This window comes from Opisthocomus hoazin, chromosome 2 (genome assembly GCF_030867145.1).
Source record: "Opisthocomus hoazin isolate bOpiHoa1 chromosome 2, bOpiHoa1.hap1, whole genome shotgun sequence".
In the NCBI taxonomy this organism is placed as follows: domain Eukaryota; kingdom Metazoa; phylum Chordata; class Aves; order Opisthocomiformes; family Opisthocomidae; genus Opisthocomus; species Opisthocomus hoazin.
The window spans coordinates 32271076-32292226 of record NC_134415.1 but is presented as its reverse complement, the minus strand read 5'-3'; the positions used below and the strand labels follow the sequence as shown (position 1 = coordinate 32292226).

The 21151-nt window shown below is 39.7% G+C and overlaps 1 protein-coding gene across 8 annotated transcripts in view; it reads left to right on the top strand.

Annotated features, from left to right (window-relative positions):
* Positions 1-14632, top strand: part of ENAH (ENAH actin regulator) — a 108708-nt gene extending 94076 nt beyond the window's left edge. For 5 of the 8 annotated variants that reach the window (XM_075413081.1, XM_075413078.1, XM_075413074.1 and 2 more), the window contains 5 exons: positions 533-599; positions 3062-3124; positions 7358-7436; positions 10535-10592; positions 11580-14632. In XM_075413081.1, the coding sequence (XP_075269196.1) occupies positions 533-599; positions 3062-3124; positions 7358-7436; positions 10535-10592; positions 11580-11617 (305 nt within the window). In that variant the 3' untranslated portion in view covers positions 11618-14632. The remainder of the gene's footprint in view (positions 1-532; positions 600-3061; positions 3125-7357; positions 7437-10534; positions 10593-11579) is intronic. The other 3 variants (XM_075413080.1, XM_075413077.1, XM_075413082.1) reach the window with 1 other exon arrangement.
* Positions 14633-21151: the final 6519 nt, after the last annotated feature.

Here is a 21151-nt window from a genome sequence, read left to right as displayed (position 1 = left end):
AAACAAATACCTTGTTGCTGAAAGATATTCTAGCTGTGTGAGATTGTATTATCCCTGCTATCGCTTCATTGAAATTGACACTGAATTAATTTTATATAGTTCATTAATAGCTCAGGAAAACTCCTTTACCTTAAAAATGTTGTTTGAAACTGACTATTTGGTTACAGTTCCAGAATTCCATGTTTCACAACTGAAGCAATAAAATACATAAAATATACGCAGACCTTCCCCCAGTTGGATTAAGAATCAAATGGTATTTACAATATCTAGAATGAAAGTGACACTTTAAGATGTTATCATAGCATAAATGTTAGTATAACTAAAAATAAGATGAATACAACAGGAAATGGCTTAATATGAAAGAACTAATGCAATATAGTTTTCAAAAACAAACAAACAAAAATCCAGACAAACAAAATCAAGAAAATCCAAAGAAGGCTGACTTAAGTTACCAGGTACTTGAAGTTTCCTCACATAAATTACACAACGCGTACAAAAAGACAGTTTTTAATCTTCTGATTGTGTTTTCTAGAACTAACGAGAAAGCCTTGGGAAAGAACAAATACAGTGAATGGAAGCAAGTCGCCTGTTATCTCCAGGTACTCCCTTTTGTACCAGCTATCTTTTCCTTACCTTTGCTGTTGTTGCTCATGCTGCTAAAGATACTGGACTAAAATAGCAAAAATCACTTTAGTAGTATTAAAAGTAGAATGTATTGGTTTAAAATTACTGCTGAGAAACTGCTTTTGGCAATTTTAATTAGGAATGAATAGTTGCTTTTGGACAGCGCTAGTAAGTGAAATTTTTGACAGTACAGTCAAAACTGAAACACCAAAAGATTCCTTAACAATTGCCGGTGTATAGCTTCAATTATTAAGGTGTGTGTTTGCTTACAGCAATGTTTAATTCTTCCTCTTTCCTTAAATTTTCAAGTCTGAAATTCCCACAAGGAAAAACCAAATTCAGTGCTGTGATTCATATGTTCAGTAGTAAATCTAGTGAATAGGTGTTCTCCTTTCTATTTCTGTGCTAGTCATAGAGCGGTTATCTAGCTATTTAAGTCATCTTGGTGAGATTTGATGCTGTGACAGTTTTCAGTAGCTGTCTCATCAATCCAAGGAATTCCATCCTAAAGAACTGTAGGAATATTATACATCCTCCAGTGCATTAACCAATCTTTGGTAACTTGTCAGCTGGAACTTTGGTGGGCAGTGGGTGTTTTGGTAGGCATTTCAGTAATGCGAAAGAGTGAAATGGCTGCTTTAGCAATTGTGGGTTTTTTGATGTCTATTTAATTGCCATTTACATTAAGCAGAAGGCTTGTGGTTCATTTGAGAATTCCTGTATATTCTGCGTACAGAGGGGAAAGGATTCTGACCTGTGGTAGTCTGACAAAGTTACCTGAATTTCTTGAGAGAAAATGAAAGTACATGTTAAACTTGAGAATGTTGTGTTGGAAATTACTTGAATTTTCTTGAAACTCTGGCTTGTTGGAAACAGCTGTGCAAGATGTGGTGATTAGAGAAGAAAACCCAGTTATTCTCTTAAGTGGCATGACTTCTGGTTGTGGTTGCCATCAAGGTCTTCAGTTCTAAAACACAGCACTGAACACTCTCAGCCTGTATCAGTATCCTTGTTTGTCTTTCAGAAATAACTGAGTCCAGGAACCTAAAACGTCTGCAGCCTTCATTCTGGTTTATTGCTTTGTTTTTTGTCAAAAAGCAGGTTACATTGGTGGTGATGTCCTCTCTGTGATACTGTCAGTGTAACAAAATACTGCTTTACTTTTAGCCTTGCCTTCCCCCTACCTTCTTCCTCCTCACCACCTGGTAGGTTTTACCTGCTTTAATTGAGGTCTCTTGTTTTCAAGCAGATCAAGTTATCAATACAGAAATAACTTGTGTAAGGAATCTTAAAGAGCATTTTAGATTTCACGTTAAGACAGTTGCTGACCTGGCCCTTTGGTTCTAGATACCCTATGGATAAGCAATGGAAGAAAGGAAAGCGAAGGGATTAATAAATAGGCCAGCTCTCCAGATCAGACTCTTCTGGGGAGTCTGGAATGTCGTTATGTCTTCATTCTACCTGTTCCTACAGCCTTAGCTTCTTGTAAACTGTTGTATGCATCCTATTTCATTGATGTTGTTTCAACTGGTGAACTTCAGAGGTTACTGAGGTCTGTTTAAAAACATTTTCTGACCTAGAGGAGTACAGGACTACAGAGGAGTTTTGAGATTTGTCTTAAGATTTATTGAGATAATCTCTCCATCAGACTTTTGTCTTCAGTGATCCAATGGAAAATGTTGATAGAATTCAGCTTAATGAGAGCCTCGTTGGGTGTATACTCTAAAAGTACTTTCAGACTAAGAATTCCTTGTTTATTGAATGTCAGTATTATTTTCCAGTGCTGTCATAACCTGCTGGAAGGTGCCATAGCATATATTTTAAGACTGCTCATACAGTTTTCTAGTCAGTGTTGACAGCTTGCCCTGCCAGAATGAGGAGGGTTTCATGGGCTGAGAAAGGTATTAGTAGAAGTCTCTCTTGAATATCCTTGCATTTTTCTTAGTTGTCAAAGCAAGCAGCTTGTTAAAGTAACTTTGAGTGAGGTAGTCAAAGGGTGCTGCTGTTTGCAACACTAATACCATGTTTGCCAAAAGGAGATATCTTTCACCTGGTAAGTCTTGAGAACCTGCATCTGACCTGTACAGAGAGAGTATGAGTTGTTTACAGGGATTAAACAAAGTATACCTGAGAAACAGGCAAGTAAGCAGAATTTTCTCTTCAGAGCTTCCAAACAGGTAGACAATGAAGGAGTTGTTACTCAGAATGAATATTCTAAGTATTTTAAAATAACTAGTGTTCTGTTTAAGATCAGGGCTTTTTTTTTTTGGTAGCATACTTTGAAAGGACTTAAGCTATGTGCTGTTAGTATTTCCTGAAACATTCAAACAGAACTCTTGAACACAACTAGTGAAACTTTGTGGTATTTAAGGTGCTAAAACTGAACAAAATGAAGACCTATTATAGCTTGTTAAGGTAGTGTTTTTCCCCTTCGTAGACGGGAATCACCATGGAAAAATCTACTTGCTTCTGAAAACAGGTTCTATGATTCATTAAACAGGTATCATCCTGTTGGGATTTGAGACTCTTGTAATAACCATTTTGACCAGTTTAGGGTTGGACTTTTTCTACATGGATTGGTAATCACCACAGGCACAACCAGGTTCCTCTTCACATTTTGTTTGTCCAGTTAAGCCCATTTTTGGACTGGTTAAAAGCAGATAGTGTCAAAGGCAAATTGAGATGACTTAATAATCAGCTATGAATTCATATTAAATACTAGTTTTCTGGCAGTCACTGCCTGCAAAGATACAAATTCCTGTTGGATGTGGCAGGATTTAGTGAACCATTTGCAGTGTTTTCAAAAATGTAAGTTGAGATACACAGGAACAGCAGTTAATTTTCCAGATGTGTTTTCACATCTGCTTTTTGCAAATTAATTAAAGATAACAAATAGATTTTGCCAGACTTAAACATTAGAAAGGAAAAAAGGGGGGGGGAGAGGACTTGTTAAACATAAATTAATATTTCTCTTGGGAACATATTCACAAGTCAGAATTAACATCATGTGTATTTTAAGCTGTAGATCTCAGCTGCACTCTCTGTAGTGGTAGTTGTAAAATACTGACATTGAAAGCCTTCAGGTTTTAAGAGCTTTCTGCTGGTAAACATGTTGCAGAGCCCTGCAGAATTACCGAGTCCAGTTCCAGCTTTTTTTTCATGAAGGCACTCATTGTGGTGACTACTTAATCTTTTGTATGAAAAGTTCCCCTTTTAACTACTTATCTTGGGTGGTGTATTCTGCATGTTGGCATGAATAAAATCTTTATCTTGCATGCTTGATTTAAGGTGTGTTAGGAACTATCGAGGTTGCCTCACTGTCCTGTTAGGCAATGCTATGAAAAACCACACGGGAGAGCTCTTTAGCCATCTTAGGATCGAATGGTTGGGATGTTTTGTTCACTGAATTTCAGTAGTTAACGGCAACTGTGTTCAGCATTAATCTTTCTTCAGAGCAAGTTGAAGAAGGAAAAATAGGATGATTTTGGGGGGAAGACAGATAGATTTGCCTGAGATTTAAAATTACCTAGTTTACAAATTATGGGCATTCATATATGAATGAAGAACGTCTTGCATTTCGGAAAGGAAAAATGGAATGCATTCTGAAGACTTGAGTGGTAAAGTTTATAAAGAGGCTTTCCTGTTGAGATTTTTGACAGGTAGCAGGAGTATATAGTGTATGATTGGTAGAGCTGTCTGTGGAGACCTCTTCTTTAAAGTCACTTCATTAAAATATTCAAGTCATAAGTCATTTTATTAAAATATTTAAGTATATCCTTGTTTGGGTTCTTCCATTAAGGCATGCAGTAGGTGCCTGTTACCAGTCGCCAGGAGCTGCATTTGAGAGGGCACTGATTCTTTTTTCAGTCACACTGGGTAAATGCTGTAAAGCCACAGTGTATGGGAACAAAGTGATAGTCAATGGAAATGTTCAGATTCGCTGTATATAGTTTCTGATCAACTCATGCTATTCTGCTTGGAGTAAGTCAGTGTTCCCAGTTCAAAGTGTGAACTGCAAGTAATGCTTTAAATATCCGATATGTGATCAAGCAGCAGTTGCTAAAGATCTTATCTTGATGAATGTTTTTGAGGAAGGAATTCTTTCAGAATGAACTAAGCACTGTTGATATCTAAAGAGTTTTGTAAAAGATCCCAAACTGTGGTTTGTCTTCATAGCATTAGCGCACACTGTAGATCTGGTGGTTACAAGGTGAATTCTATTTTCCAGCTTCTTCCACTATCAAGTTGTTGAATATTTCACCTTCTGTCGTACTTGGTGGATCATGTATTTGATTTCCTCGTGTTTCAAGTAATGATAATGTTAGCAATTTCTTTTCTGGAGCTTACGTTTGGACAGCTGTAGGCTTGCATCTAAACAACTGTAGCAATTGAGTATTGTGATCCCAAGTGAAGAACCGAGGTGGCATAACACCACAGGATGTTCCTGCACCCCTCTGCTTTGGTGCAAAGTCCAGGAGGAAAGGGACAGTTGTGCGTTCCCTTTTGCTGACTCTGTTTTGCATGGTTAACTGCTGGCAGGTTTTTCCTAAATAGGTGCCACTAGGCTTGACATAACTAACTTGTCAGTGCACAGAAATAATTGTGAAGTGTTAAAAAAATTGTTGAGAGGTTTCTACCACCTACACTGGAGTTACTGCTTTTTGAAAAGATGAATGGACTAGGGTGTACCAGTTTAAAATGTCCTGTCACCAGAATTACTCGGTAGCTATGAAAGTGTATAAAGGTTTTCATAATTGTTTTCAAATGTGCCACGCTCTCCGATCACACAGGCATGCCGTGTTACAGGTTAGGGGGAGGAAAAGTAGGCAACTCTTGTGTCCCATGTAGTTTCTTAATATTTTTCACACTGGGATCCTACGAGAGGTAAAAGTAGCTGCTGGAGGGCACAAATATGAGAAAGTTTCTGTAGCATCAGAATGACATTTTAGTGTGCATGGCCTTTTCTGTTGGGAGTTGCATTTTGAGTGTTTTCCTTCAGTTAGCAAAGAAGAAAATAGTCCTATTGGGTTATAAAAGTCATCAAGACAATCCAGTATGAGGCTCATTCAGCTCATACTGAACAAAGACAGTGTAATCAGACAGTTTCTTCATGGATGAATTGGTATCTTGTAAGGGAAGATGCATGAAAGCTGAAGGTAGTAGTTTTGTAAAAACAAATATATATATATATTTAGGTTCACTATTCTTTTTCTTCTGAGTGTGAACAGAGCTTTTTTTTGTGTTAGCTAAATTAAAAATACATAAATAAATGGAAAAATCAATGGAGTGGATGTACTGCTTGTGTCCCTCACACCTTCCGCTTTTTTCTGAAAAAAGATAGTTTTATATTGTGTATTTAAGACAAGATAAAGTGCAGAACTGTGCCTTTCATGCTGCTTTGCCTTGTTTTGTTCATGGCCGCCTTCCGTCGTAATAAATAAGGCTGCACCTTCAGATAATGAATCCAGAAAATTGCAGTGTTTGTTTAATGCCTCCCATGTAAGAATTTTGCAGTGAAACACTGAGTTTAGGCCAGGCTTTTTTGTTCAGTGATGCCGCATACAAGGACAATGAAATAGGACCCAGTTTAGTCTAATAACCTGCTCTTCCTTAACGTTACCATACTGTGCTAATTCTAAACATTGGGGAAACCCCTTGACATGAACTGTCACCATTTTTATCAACTTCTTTTGGCTTAATATTGTATGGAGTAATGGAGAGAGAATGTTAGCCAAGATTTAAAAAGTAACTAAGAGCAGCGGAACTTCCTTCCCTCTTAGTCCCACACCACCCATCCATCCATCCATCCATCCCTGCTTTGGAGAACTATTTCTGTGCTCCTGCTGTTAGCATCTAGGTTCTGTCTTTGCTCATAGCTGTAGGTATGCCAGGCCCTGTGGAAGCGTAGTAAGTACACGAGTCTGAGTTACACCTTGTATGAACAGAGGGGATCAGAAAAGAGAAGCGAGAACGTAGAAAACCCTCTTCTTCCAGTATGTGTGTGAAAAATGCAAGACAGTGTTGGTAAGCATGTTTTCAGTGTCTTAGGAGAGTAGTACGTAAGTAAACACTGAACATGACATAGTACAACACACTAGAACTTCCTCTCAAGTATTGTCTTATAAATCTTGCTCCTGTTACAATATTGGCTTTCAGTAGCTTTAGAAACAATTGATGGAATAATTTCGGTTGGAAGGGAGTTAGATCTAAGGTTGCTCAGCCTTGTCCTGTCAAATGTTGAAAATCTGCCAGGGTGATTACACAGTGTGTATACAGTCGCAGCATCAACATGTAGTCATTAGTTCGTGGGAGTGTTTCTTTTGAGAGGGCCTCTTTTGAAATGAGCAAGCAGTTGAAAAGGGAGAAGGGAAAGTATTTGACATTTGAAGGAGTTCAGCTTTTCACGCCTGTTAGGAAAAAATCAGAAACCAGTGACAGTGAAATCTGTCTGCTAGTTGAAGAGTTATTGTTTTGAACTAATAACTCTTATTCACATACTATTTCCAGTATGTGGAAAATGTTCTTGGTTGTTGCTTTCTATTCTGTGTGGTATTTTGGGTCTGCCTGATTCTCCCACCCTCCCACTCCCAACATTTTTTTTTTTTTTTTTTTTTGCATTCTGATTCTTTACTATGTTTTCAATAGATGTATGTTAGCAAGTTTGATGGGGAAGTCCTATGTATCCTGTAATAATGAGTGACCAGTAATTCATGGATGTGTTTTTGTACTGCAGACCAAAATCTACACCAATGGGGCAACCCAGTGCCAATGGAGTACAGTCAGAAGGTCTAGATTATGACAGATTGAAGCAGGTATGTATATAACGCTTTGAATAGAAAACTTGGGTATAAGGACTTGTAGCTGTCCAATACCAGGTTTTAAATGTTTTGTTAACTAATTCCAAACTTAAATAATGATTTAGTAATCATTAGTCATTATTTTTTCCCAGATGTGTTTCAGTATTCTAGAAGCTGTAACTGTAGGATGGCAGCTTACACAGATGCTTGTTCCTGCTTTTGCATTTAGACAGCACAAACAAGATGGTGTTGATGCTATGGATGGGACTGAGAAACTGGTTTGCCTGGAAAACCTTTCCTTCTCTTCTCTCTACTCAGACAAACAAGCAAACAAACAACAGGCCCTTGGAACAGTTCTAGCAGAACAAGTATCACCATATTTTATATCAGATGCATGTGGTCATGAGTTTGGTGAAAGAGCACCCAGTGATACCATCTTTCGTGTAGCTATCCTGGCTTAAGAGCAGAGGAGAATCTTGTCGGCAGAAGGTGGCAGGCACCTGCTGTTAGATGAGGAAAAGACATTACGGGATGCTTTGGAAATTGTTTGGTAACAGTCACCTGCAGGTTACAGGCCTTTGTCAAGTACATTTGCCAAACAGACAAACCTGTGCAACCAGAAGCTTAGCAAGGGATCTCTTGTGACTTGTGTGAAGACAGGAGCTGTCAGTTAAGATCATTAGTGATCTGCAGACTGAGCAGACATTCCACGCTCCTAAGAATAGGAGCCCGCAGAGGAGCAAGTGGGTGTAAGGTATTTATGTTCCTCCAACTACTGCAAAGTCATCCTTTGCCAAGGAGGCCCTAAGATGATCATCTTTGCTGCTGCTGGTAGGTGCTTTCAGTGCAGGTGTCCTTTTGAGAGCAGTTGTTGCCTGGGGCATTGGGCTGATGCTAACCCGAGCAGACTTGTGTAAGGTGTGTGGTGGTGTCCATGTGTGAGAATGCTACTGTGTATTTTTACCCTATTGTGCTTCGTGGTGTGTCCAGTAATCTTCAGGGTCTTTGGGAACTGTGAGGCCAATGTGCAGCCGGGAAGCCTGATTCCCATGGGTGGGCAGCATTTCAGCATGGTGCCCCTGGTGTAGGTGACACTTTTGAAGAGGAAGGTGATATGATGGGGGTAGCTGGCCTGCTGGTGGCTTGCTGAATGAGGCTTGGTCAAAAGCAGTAGTGTGCTTTCTCCATGCCAGTCTCAGTTGTGTGGTGTGGGGAGTCATGTTTGAGGTCGTGATACTGGGTTTTTGGCTACATTTGTCCATGCTGAGCTCATGGAAGCTCCATTTCTTGGGGAGCATGTTGAGATGATGCTAGTTTTCTGGCAGAGATTATGAGCATGCAGTGCATTGGTGTTACCTGCCTCTTTTCTGGGCAAGGCTCTGCTGAAGTTGGATCCTTGTCTGAAAAGGGGAAAGTGATGTGCTGGTTGTTGCCGGAGGTCTCTACATTCATGGGTCTGTAGACCCGTGGTTGGTTGTATAGCAGGTGCGTTCCAGACTCAACGGGTGGTTGTTTGTAGAGCCATGGTTGTGGTGTTGGCAGCAGTGGATTTAGAGGGGGTGTGAATTGTGGAATTGGAGGTGAGGGATCTTCCTCAAGTGGTGTTTGGATCAATGGGCTGGTCCCTGAGTGGGGAGGGAGGTTCAGGAAGTGGATTCCAGCTCAGTGGATGATTCTAGAGCAGGTTCTGGCTGAGCGTTTGGCTCTAGAGTGGGCTCTGACTCAGTGGATGGTTCTAAATCTGGTTCTAGAGGAGGTTCTGGCCCTGTGAGTGGGTGTGTGTGGCATGTTCTAGAATCTAGTTCAAGTAGTACTCCAGTTTTGTCATCTCATGAGGATTTGTAGTGCTCTTGCTCTTGCTATGGCTTCCATGAAATGCTGATAGCAACCTGGCAGCCTTTTTTTTTTTTTTTTTTTTTCTGTTTGTGTGGGTGTTTGTTTGTTTGTTTTCCTGGGGTACATTTTTTTTCATCTTTGTGGTTCAGGCACAGAGGATGGGGATCCTCTCGTCCCATAAAGCACAGCTCTCCTAAGTTTCCAGCATTCTGACTCTTGCTGCCTCTGTTAAGATTCTTTTCTCTGGAGTCAAAATAGTCTCACACTCTATTTCTACTGGACATTTCTTCTGGCAAGCTCTTGTCACTGACCTTCCCAGTGATTGGTGGCCATGCTCCTGCTCCAAGGTTCTTGGTGTTTGTCCGAGAGTCTTGTCTAAGACTTGACGAATTGGGACACCTACCTCTGCACCTTTAGTATGTGCTCTTACGCCAGGAATGACTTCAGGCAGGGAAGTCCATGCTTGTGTTTTCCACCAACAGCTCATAAAGGACTCAACAAGCCTAGAGTACACTAGAGTAATTGCATGCTCAGTTGTGAACAGCATGCTAAACCCAAAGCTGAAAAAGAAACAGCTGAAGTCTGGATGAGTTTCGGGCTGACTACAGATTTGGCCTGGAGGTGTCAGTCTCTTCTGCAGAAACGGACACTACCCTGCACTCTGCTTGTAAAAACATTGTCACCAAATCATCAGTTAACATCACTTAGATAAAAGGGTGAAGGAAGCAGCAAGCGGGGCATGGCACTTCACTCCCTCACCTTATTCCATCACATTCCACTTGGTGACTGGGAATACCTTGGTAACTTGATTTCCCTTTTTTTTTATTTCTTTTTTTCTTGGAATATTTCCTTGACTGGTAGTTTTTAGTTAGCTACTTCTTTTGCATTGCACATCACATTTCATCTGTAGCAAAGCTTTCTTATTATAAAGGGATCTGCCAAGTATTTTTTTGACCTTTTTTTTTATTTAGCAATTACATTAATGCAATATTCTGTCTTCAGTGTGTCCCTTCTCTCATAAGTTCTACAGGAATCAATCTGTAGGACTTCTGCGGAAGGTTTTTTCTTCACTGTACCTGCAATAAGAATGTTTTAGGGATGCTTTAGGTTTGGGGGATTAAATTAGAAGATAACGGGTGAGTTATGCATTTCAGAAGGGTTAATTGTTGCTTAAAGGTTGGAGGAATTTCACATTTCCCTCCACAGAAAATTACAGGTGGCAAAACTAATTGTTCATGTTGCAAAACTAATCTATTATTTATGCTCTGACACCATAGGATATTTTAGATGAAATGAGGAAGGAGTTAACGAAATTAAAGGAAGAACTCATTGATGGTAGGTATCAATCTGTTTGCTGCTGCTGTTCAGTCTTTCTTAAGAGTAAGTAGCTAGAGGTGCACAACAATGTAAATATAATGTGTTTTTAGCCTGAGAATGATATATTGGTAACAGTAGCTTTGTTGTTAGTCTGGTGTCATACTTTCATTTGTGCCAGGTGTGTTCTGATTCATGTGCTTTGTTTTCTCTCCTGTGCTTTTTGTTTTAATAATGATGTATCAATGTTACAGCGTCTGCAACATAAGAGTCAAAAGAACTCTCACATTTTTCATTTTTATTTCAACAGAAGATATTTTCCTTAGTAGCCTTCATAGTTAAGGGAAATTTTAGAGAAAGAAAAATCTTAAAGATCCACTAGTCAAGAAGTAAATAAAACTCGTGTGTTTTACTACCTTGGTGTGCATTTTTTTTGCTTTGTGGAAGGTACCAAAATAAAGTATGAAAAAAGAAAAAAAAAAAAGAAGTCATATCAGACTGGTAGCACTGCTGGTGAAATACTAAATGTAATCAGCTGATGTCGTAGAAAGAGCTGACTGGTTTTGGGCTACAGAGAATGCAGTGCTTTTTGCTGTATTTTGGCTGTGCTGTGTACCACAGCCTTTTAGAACAGTACGATGCAAACGGGAGGGCCCTGAGGCTGCTCTTGAAATGAAGAAACAAACAAAATTAAAATAAATAAGCTCACACAAGTGTTCCTTGATAATCCCAGTGGTAGTGATTTTCATCAGGTAAGGTCATAGATTTGCTGGAGATGCAGAACTGAAAAATAAGATGTTAACAGATATTTTACATTGTGAAGAAGGGTACTGCCTCATTGAGAATGACACTTGTCTGAAGCCACGTGAAGCTATCTTATGTATAGGTTATTCACATTATAAGACTGTTGGTGCAGGGTGAGCCTTCTTTAACGGGTCAGTCATGTATGCTGGCTTTCTGCCTTGACTTTGATTACTTGATTTTTAAAATTTCTCTCTTTCTCTCTAGCTATCAGGCAGGAACTCAGCAAGTCGAACACTGCATAGAAAGACTAGTACTAAGCCGATGTGACTCTTTAACTTGGTATAAAACTGACTACGTTTTGTGAGCTGTTAGAAGAAAACGGAGACAGACAGACACTTGGAAGGAGGGAGAAACAACCTTTTGCGGAAAGCTTCAGACACATCACTCTGGTGATATGCTATTCCCCTCCTAGTTTGCAGCTTTTTTCTGACCTTTACAGCAGGGTGGAAAAGACTCTTAAAGTTACTGTAAGAATTATGCAGAAATTCCTACACCTATCAGACAAGATCACAGTGCTTTGAAGTCTACTCGTGTCAAGATAAAATTGCACATGTTTCAGAATTTGTTAAGACAAAAAACAGGGAAAAGCTTGGGAAGGCTTTTCAGAGAGGTTTTCTTTATTAATGAAGGAGTTAGCAAGTTATGCTGTTGTACTTCAAATGTATCTCAGGTTTGTCTTCCTATCATATCTGATATTTCCATGAATAATTTAAAAGATCAGATGTGTAGAAGTTCAGTTCACAAAACATGGAACAATTAGAAATGTGTGCTTTTAAAGGGCAGTATTTGTAAGTGGGTGACGTAGACAGTGATGACAGATCAAGAATTTGGAATTTTATGATGGGAAGCCTCTCTAGTTAGCCTTCATGCAATTTTATAGGACAATAAAAAAGCAAATACAGTTCAGAGTTTAAAGATGTAGATGCCTTCCTACATTGTTAACGATGCTTTACCAAATCTGAGACTTCTACATAATGCGAATCAGCAGTCAAATGTAAATCATTAGTATGTTGTAGATTTACAGTAGATTTCGGGGCTTTTTTTAGATTTATGCATGTGGACATTTTTGTAATGTAACACAACACAGCCAGCTTTTTAATTAAAAGAAAAATTGCATGTCACAGAGTAGCCTTTTCATTTGTAAGGCTTAATTTATGCCCAGAAAGATGCGGGATGAGGGAGGGGGAAGGTGATACATTTTTATTACTTTCTACACACTTTTTCTTCATCTTACATGCATGTGTAATAATGAGGAAAATGTGACTTTTACCAGTAACCATGTTAATGGAACCAGGTACTTAATCTTTTTGTATCTTTTTTCAGTTTTCTATTTGAAATTCAGTAATACTTCCATAATGGTTCTGAAACTCCCATGTGAACCTAACTCATTTCTCGGTGAGAGAACAAACATGTAGGCATCTGAATTACTGAGGATGCACCTGTGTAAGTGCGTTGCCCTTTACCTTTTTACCATGACCCTCTGCTTCACTCTTTCCTGAGACTCCTTTTTTGATTGTTTAATGAAACAGGACAGCAGTTAGTTACCTTAGAACAACGGAGCATCAGGTCATAGTAAATGTCCCCTTCTCCTAATTTATCTGCCACCCTCCTTCCAAAACACTCAAAACCCGTGAAAAACCCCACAGCTCCACACAACCCAGACCCTGAAAAACAGCAATGGTATGCCCTTGGTTTTGGTCAACAATTTGGGAATCGTGTTTAGGGAAGATGATACCTTTGTTTCCCAGGGGTTTCAGATTTTATGCTTGTACTTTTTTTTTTTTTTTTTTTTAATGTGGTACAGTTCAGTCAAATAGAAATTATGTGAATTGGATCTGTAGTGCTTTGGACAAGGAAGATGGATCGAGATCTTCCCTCTTCCTTTGCACTGTCAAATTTTCTGAGCCGTAACAGTGCCATGTTTGCTTTGGGATCTGTGCTGATCCAAAAGAAAAGTTTACATACAAGTTTTGGAGAGATTAATGTTTCAGCTTAAAAGTATATGCAGCTCCATTCGTAGGATAAATGCTTTCAATAACATACTGTCTTAAGTGTGGAACACCAAAGCAAAACAGCACTTACAGCTTTGAAAGGCTTGAATGGGAAATTTTTCTCCAATTCAAACATTTTCTATTTCTATAGGTTCAAATTCTAAGAGAAGACTACAGTGGAAATATTGCCTAACTCCATTTATTAATCATTTTTTAAAAAGAAGAAAGAAAAACAAAAACATTTTTCTGCATGCATTTATTGAAGGCATTAAAAAAAAAATCTGTAGTAAGCTTGTCAAGTACTGTTTTTCTCAAAACAAGAGGAGGCATTTTCATCTTTGTTGATGTAACTTGTTGTTTTACACGGACTTTTTGAGCATTAAGGACGTTTACCCTTGTCAGAAATCATGTTTGATTTGTTTCTAGGAGAGTTCAGGAGTAGCATAGTGGAATAGCGTGAATGGGTATAAGTGGTCCAAAACTAAAGGCTGAACTACTAGATTGTGCAAGGAACTGGCTTATGCACTAAACGTTTTGTGCCTTGGTCTACAATTAACATGATTTCTGTTTAAAAGAAAAAAGGAACAGATGTTGTCTTTTGTGCTGCTTCTACATACATACTTTCTGTAATCCCAAACTGCCGAATTGGTCCTTTCCAGAAAATTGGATTGAATTAAAGATTACTGTAGACATTTCATGTCCTACTGACAGTTGCACCATTTCCAGAGATTTCAGTATTGAAAATGAACTGCAGAAGCTAAGATTATTTTGTTTACTGGTAACTAAGTTCTTTAAAATCCATATTGTGGTGGTTCTGTGCTTTTGTACAATGGATGTCTTAAGCCGAGGGCAGTTTAAGGGATCCCTTCTAATGCCAGGAAGGCATTGCTTTCCTCAACACTGTGATCTGACCCGTGATAAAACTGTACTATAGACAAGTGGCTACCAAGTCAACTGCAAACCAACTGAATGTAAAAATCTTAGTGCTGGTGCTGAAATCTCTTCAGATAGTCATAATGATTTCCAGTTCATTGTTTTAAAAAGTTATCGAGCATCAAGTGTCAATCAAAAGACTGAAGATGATCACTAATGAATGTTGACTTTTCATGCATTTAGGTTTACCTTCTTTTTAGTTTCTCAGTTCATTCTCTGCTATTTTTATCATATTGTGTCATTTTAAATTTCTTACATGCTAACGTTTTGTTTGAGCGAATGAAATAAAATTGCAATATATACACATTGCCAGCATTTATTTCTGGAACTTCATGGAAGACTCTCTGAGTTTTACTATTTGAATTCCCCGGATTTTTAACTACTATGATCATTCCTGACTTCTTGATTCCACCCCTCCTTTCTGTTTCTCCATCAGAAGATTCAGTAGAGAAAAGTGAAGACTTACCTTACAAAGAATGTAATTGCAGGGACTGTGTAACATTCATGAAAGGTAACTGCTGTACATAAATTAAAATGCAATGTATGATTCACATGCTCACATGGCATACACTTTGGTCTCTGTATCCACAGAGGACTTGAAAGGGAGAGAGAGGGAAAGACTGGAGGAAAAATGATTACAGTTAGTGTGACTTCTGCTGCTTTTATGTTCATGACTTATTTTCAGTATTGGAAATAAAGAAAAACTACCATGAAAGATTAATACAGCTTTCTGTACGCTAAGAACAGTTTTTATCAATTTGTCTTACAGCCAGATATTTGGTGTGGCTTTTTAAATGTCCTTGACTTGGCATCCTGAAAGCTGTACTTCTCTGCTGTTGCTTTTTAGTACAGAGAGATAATGGATAATCCTGCTTTGGCAAACCATTGATAGCAGTGCCAAGTTTAGCACCAACTTTAATGAGTTATAAAGGGTTTTTTGTAATAAAATTATCACTAGATTCTAAAATGGTCTGCTATTATTGGGTTAGTGTTTAGGCAACAAGTATAAAAACTTCTGATTTAAATTTCTGAACAGTGTTAGGAAAATCTGTCTGTTGGTATCCAGAGATGCATAGTATCTGTTTTTTAAAGTTGTGTATTACAGAAGTAGGAAGGTGGTCTGTGGTTGATCAAACTGGTCATTATTGGCACTTTACACAGGCTCTTCTGAAAATGTTTTAAGTAGGCTCGGTTCCAGTGCTAAATATTACTTGCCAGCATGTCTATTATGACTAATCTTACAAAGCTTGCAAAATTGAGAGAAGATTCACTCTGTTTTTGGTAGGTGAACAAGACTGGGCTGACGGGGCGCAAGGAAAAAGCTTCCACAACTGGCTTTGTACCCCAGACTAACAGTGCTTTGGGGGACCATAAATTTTCCTGACTCTGTAGGCAATCACTGGCAGGGGTCTGACAGCAGATGAAAAGGGAAGGAGTCGATGATTTCAGTGACTCTGGGGCCAGTGCAAAGTACTTGAAGAACAGGCTGAAGTTCACTGAATATGTTTGTCTTAAGGGCTGATTTTGGGATATGGAAATGCTGAGGATTATTTAATGCTCAATTGCCTCCATCTAGGAGATGAAGAGAGATAAGTAAGTTTGTTTAATCAACTCTCACAATGTTTTGGGTTTTTTTCATGTTCAAAAAACTCTTGCTTTAGCCCATATGAATGCCTGACAGGAGTTAAGTATGTAATTCTTTGGAGATGGTCACTTAAGACTGCTGAAATTGAAATGTTGTGTCAGGAAATCTATTCAAGTTGATCTGGGTTTATAATCTGAATAAAAAAGTGTGGTGATAGAACTCGGCGTAATTGTCCAAGATACGGAAAAGGAGGTGCAGCTCTAGATATTGGGAAAGCTCAGCAAAGCCTTAAAGGCCCAACAGTAGTGCCTGCGTGTTACCTGGCAATCAGCACCTTCATTTGTTGTACAGGTAGTCCTTCAGGCAATTGGTCATCCCAGTGATGCTGAAAGTCAAGGAGCTCTCTAAAATTACCTCCATTTTATAAATGGATCCCAGCTGAACTCTCAGTCAGTAAACGTATTTCCTAACATTTATTTTATGGAGCTCGGTGTCCTGAATCTTACTCAGTGAGTATTCTTTGTCTGGTGTCCTACTCTGATAAACTGTGAAATGGCGAAGACATGGAGCAACTCCTGCAGATGAACTGTGTTGCTGCTCTGGCTGTTGCAGCTCTTCGCCACAGGCTGATAGTTTCCTATGTTGAGATGCTTAATTTTGCCATCGTTGTTGTTCAGTTATGTGGACCACCTTCTCCTCCCTTCCCAGCCTATTTCAGAGCTGTTACTGGTGCAACATTTTCACTTCTCTTTGCGACTGCAGGTCTCTTCTGCAGCTGTAGAGCACAGTAGAGTTGGAAGTGATCTCCCATCACCATCCTACCTTTACCATCTTAAATCTTGTGTAATTTTTTATCACCAGGCAGCTGGAGCCACTTAAGTCCCTACCCACTCTCTGAACAACTTTCAACTCAGCAATAAATTATCTATGCTAACTATGCTATAAGTGTGCTGAACTATATGCTGGTTTTCTTTGCAGAGCTTCTAGGAGTTGGTCCGCAAGCTGCTGTCACAGGCAGAGAAAAATGTAAACAGTAGCGAGGAAGGGGGTGTAAGAAGCGAAAGTGCAAGGGAGTTGTGGCGGTGTTCAGTGTAGGCTGATACCTGCAGGGAAGGAAGCAGCTAGAAATGAGCGGGGCTCTTAAGAGGCCTGAAAACTCACAAACAGCTTTCAAACCCAGTCTGGATGATGCTGGAATCCGCAAACTGAGATAGTCAGCACAGGTGGCTTTCTGAGCAATCTGAAGGCTGTTTGTCCATCGTTGTAAGCCTCGTACATTTAAAAAATAAATAAAATAAAAAAGAGAAAGATTACCACTGTGTTGAAGGTAAATTACCTGCTGCTTGACATTTTTTTCCACAGTACTGTATCATGAAACCAGTTTGACCCTGCGTAACTTGGTTAAGTCCTGTGATGCTGCAGAACCAGCCCCAGCAGCTGACAGGTAGCCCTGAGGAAAGGAGAGGTGCAGACACACTCGTAGATGCCTCCTGAACGTGGATCTAGGGGAGTCTGTCACTACCACAAAGCCTGGTGGCTGCAGCAGATGAGAAACAGTCTTATGTGGCTCCTAGGCTGAGACCTTCGTCTCTGCCGGTGACTGATGCTTGTATGTGAGACAAAATTGGCCAAACAGTGTGCCTTACCATCTCTGCCCTGTAATCTGTGCTCTGCTAATGAGAGAAGCTCTCCATGGCTCTCAGTCTCACAGGCTGACCACACGCTACAGTGTAAGAAGCAGAGGGGGACTGGAGGGGAGTCCGGTCCCAATGGAGCTGGTCCATCAAGGGACTTCACAGGGTAAGTGAAAATCCTTTCCCTTTTTCGGAGTGAGCGATCAGAGAAACGCAGCCCTGAGGAGTACTGGCTGGTACGGCCACGTGCCTGCGATGCTAGAAAGACGTTGGCGTTCATGAAGGACTAGTAGCAGGTATGTTGGCTTTGTCAGAATAACTGGAACGAACTGCATTGATGCAACGTTCCTCGTGGCCTGACGCAAAGTGCAAAGCTTTGTATTCTGCCTATAACATGGCCTTAAACATTATTTTCTTTAACTGAAATATTTGCCAGAGTGTTTGGAATGTCAGAAGTGAGCGCCTTTTAATATCCTACTGTCATGCCACGTGTTATTAGTTGTATGGGAGTGGATTGGTTGTGGAGCCAGTTTACATGTCTGACCTCCCAAAAGTGACTTTTGAAGTAGGAGTTAGTCACTTAGAAAACTGGAATTAGCACTGTTACGTGACCTAATGGAGTGTACGTGAAGAGACGACCACCACCACACTGAGCAGCAGTGGGGAGGCTGAGGAGTGCAATCCTGTCGGATGCTGGAAGCTCCGGTGGATTGGAGGTGCAGTGCCTAATGAATACCAGGTACCGAAAGGGAGAGCGCAGTCAGCTGGGGATGCGCAGGCCCAGGCTTTGTCTGGTGATCCGGAGGCCCTACTTCAGCAGTAAAGGGAAATCAAATACTTAGCACCTGTTCTCTTTTGGGTTTGGGGTTTTGGGGCTTTTATTTGTTTGTTTGTTTTTTTTAAAGTCTTTTGTTATTAAAGAGAATAGTAAGCGACACTAAGTGAAGTTGGAGGCTGGCGTATCTAACATTGTGGGTCGGTGTGTGGTCAAGATGTTTTTGGAGGCTGGATTGAGACCTCTAAATCTGCTTTGGCTGTCCTGTTCCTAGTTCATGGGGGGTGAAGAAAACTATCCTTCAGAGATTTAAATACTCTTTCAAATACTCTGGAGTCAAGCAAATGTTTGCGAAGTTGTGGTGACAAACTCATACCAAGTCTTCACAAGGTCACATTCCCACACAGATCTCAAAGTACACAAAAGGGGAACACACAGGCTGCGTACTATTGACAGCTTTCAAGTACCTTTTAAATAAATGATTAAAAAAAAAAAAAAAAAGCTCTCTTCAGAAAAGACTTTAAAAAATGGTAATTTACAAGCTGAAAACGGGCAGGTTCTGCAATTTATTGGTTGTAACTGAGGGCACCAGTTTTCAGTTCTTTACTCAATCTGTTAGTTTGTATTACCTTTCAAATGTGTATCCATCTCATTTCACTTATGTAATACATGGTGAGCTGCTACTTGCTATAACAATTTATCATAGGTTGAATGAGATACTCTGTGCTCTTGTTTGGGAATGGACAGTTTGTTGGAGTTCCACTGAACAGGTGGGCTCAGTTACCACTTGCATTTAATGGCACGGGGTGATGGGAGAGAAAAATCCTCGTGTGAGCTGTTTGACATGGTGCACTGGAAGTGCATCTGAAAGCCACCTGAAGGTGTCGAGATCGTCAGAGATGAGCTTAGGGAATGGGGTGGTGCACCTTTAGGGAAAGCAGATACAGAAATCGCAAGTCCACAGCAGTGGTAGGCAAATGAGGACTCCAGAAGAGAGGGTTTCTGACAGCAAAAAATGCAAAGTCCTTCCTCGAAAATGAAGGAAGAGAATTGTAAAAGGCTTTGAAGATGGTGGCACATGTAGCATGGTCAAAGTAATAAATGTTCGTTAGAGCGTCTGGGTTTCATGTGTTCCCAAGCATTGTAAGGGAAACCAGGGGTGAGAGTGTTAATCATCATTAATAATCAAGGGGGAGGGGAATGAGCACTTCAGAAAATACTGCATTTTTTCACTGTATTATTTTTTCATTAACAGCATAGAAACGTAAGGTGAAATTTATAACCGAAGTCAGGTCTTTTACATGTTTGACTGACACAAAGGGAGAGGCGTTCAGGTCTGAGCCAGCACTCCCCAAGTGCGGAGCCTCGCCGCGTTGCAGCTTGAGGTCAGAACGCTGTGCAGACAGACCCAGCAGAGTCTCTCAGTGAAGACCTGAGCACAACCAGGACCTGGGCCAGCAGTAAAGTCTTGGCTCTTTCATTGCCTAAGAAATTGTTGACTACATTTTATCTGTCTGCTGAAGGACAGCTTCATTGCCATGCAGTAATTGATTTTATTCTAAAGGCAATAGGTTTCATGCTTTGTTTAAGTGGGCCCTAATCACATATGTTTCTCTGTGCTCTCAGCTATTAGTTGCACATCTCCAAGCCCTGAGTCTTCTCAGGTTCTCTGAAGTCAATAAGCATTGTATTACAGAGGTTGGTCCTTTCAGTCTGAAATGTTTCCAGCCATCAGACACAATTGTCTTGTATTTGTACAATCTAGTAAATACTGCCCAGCGTTTTTTATATGAAAAATATGTAAGCAATGGAATATAACTTGAATTACTGGAAATGGCTTTTTTTACTGGAGGTTGGGAATCCTGCTTCTAATACCATTGGAGGTGCAATAGAATGGCTCAAACTATTTTTAATTGCTTACTTCCAATCTATATGCTCCAGAACAGAATGCCTTTTGAGTACGGTGTTGCATGCTATGAATGGCGTAGTAACTTCACATACTATAACATGGCTACACTATAGCAACTGTAGTATGCTGTAAAGAATAAAAGGCATTTGGCAATATTTCTAAACTAAAATTGATTTGTTAAGTAACTGAGATACAGATACTGAATGAATAAATAGCAATTACTGACAATTAACATCCGCTTTTCGAGTAAGGAGCTGGATGGCATCATCAGCTGTTGCAATTTGGAGCCGGTGTTACAGGGTGATGCAGCCGTTACAAGCGTGACGGGATTTTTTTGAACTCTGCTACTGGGTTTCAATAGTACTAGATTTGCTAGAAGTAAGGAAAAACAGCTTTTTCTGGAGATGTACCTCACTAATTCAGAAATGGCTTGATGTCTGCTTTAAAAGGAACAAAAATGTTCGTTAGAGTTATCTCAGAGTGTCTTTTATATATATATAAAATGATATATATATTTGGCAATGATATATATACATATATATTTGGCAATGATATATATATGTCATTGCCAAAACTGACGCTCACAGAGGAAAATGTCAGTGCAGTGCTGCAAAGGTGCATCACAGCTGGGGGGAGATTCTGTATTGCAAACACTGACTTAAAAATGGTCCTGTTTTATGAACTGTGTATAGGTTTCATGTTCCCGTTAATTTCAGTTTTCCCTCTTGAAAATACACGTTGGTTTGGGAAGAGAAGGGAGGGGGAAAAAAAGCTTGTATTACAAGTTTCTTGGTGATAATGAATTAACTTTTCCTTTCCTCCTCATATCCATGCTTTCCTGGTTATAGGAGGTGCAATTTTGATACAGTGCAGTATCAGTTTTCTTTTTGAAATAAATGCTGATTATTTGGATGAATGTAAGATGTGTAGTTTCTTCCTAGCAATGGAG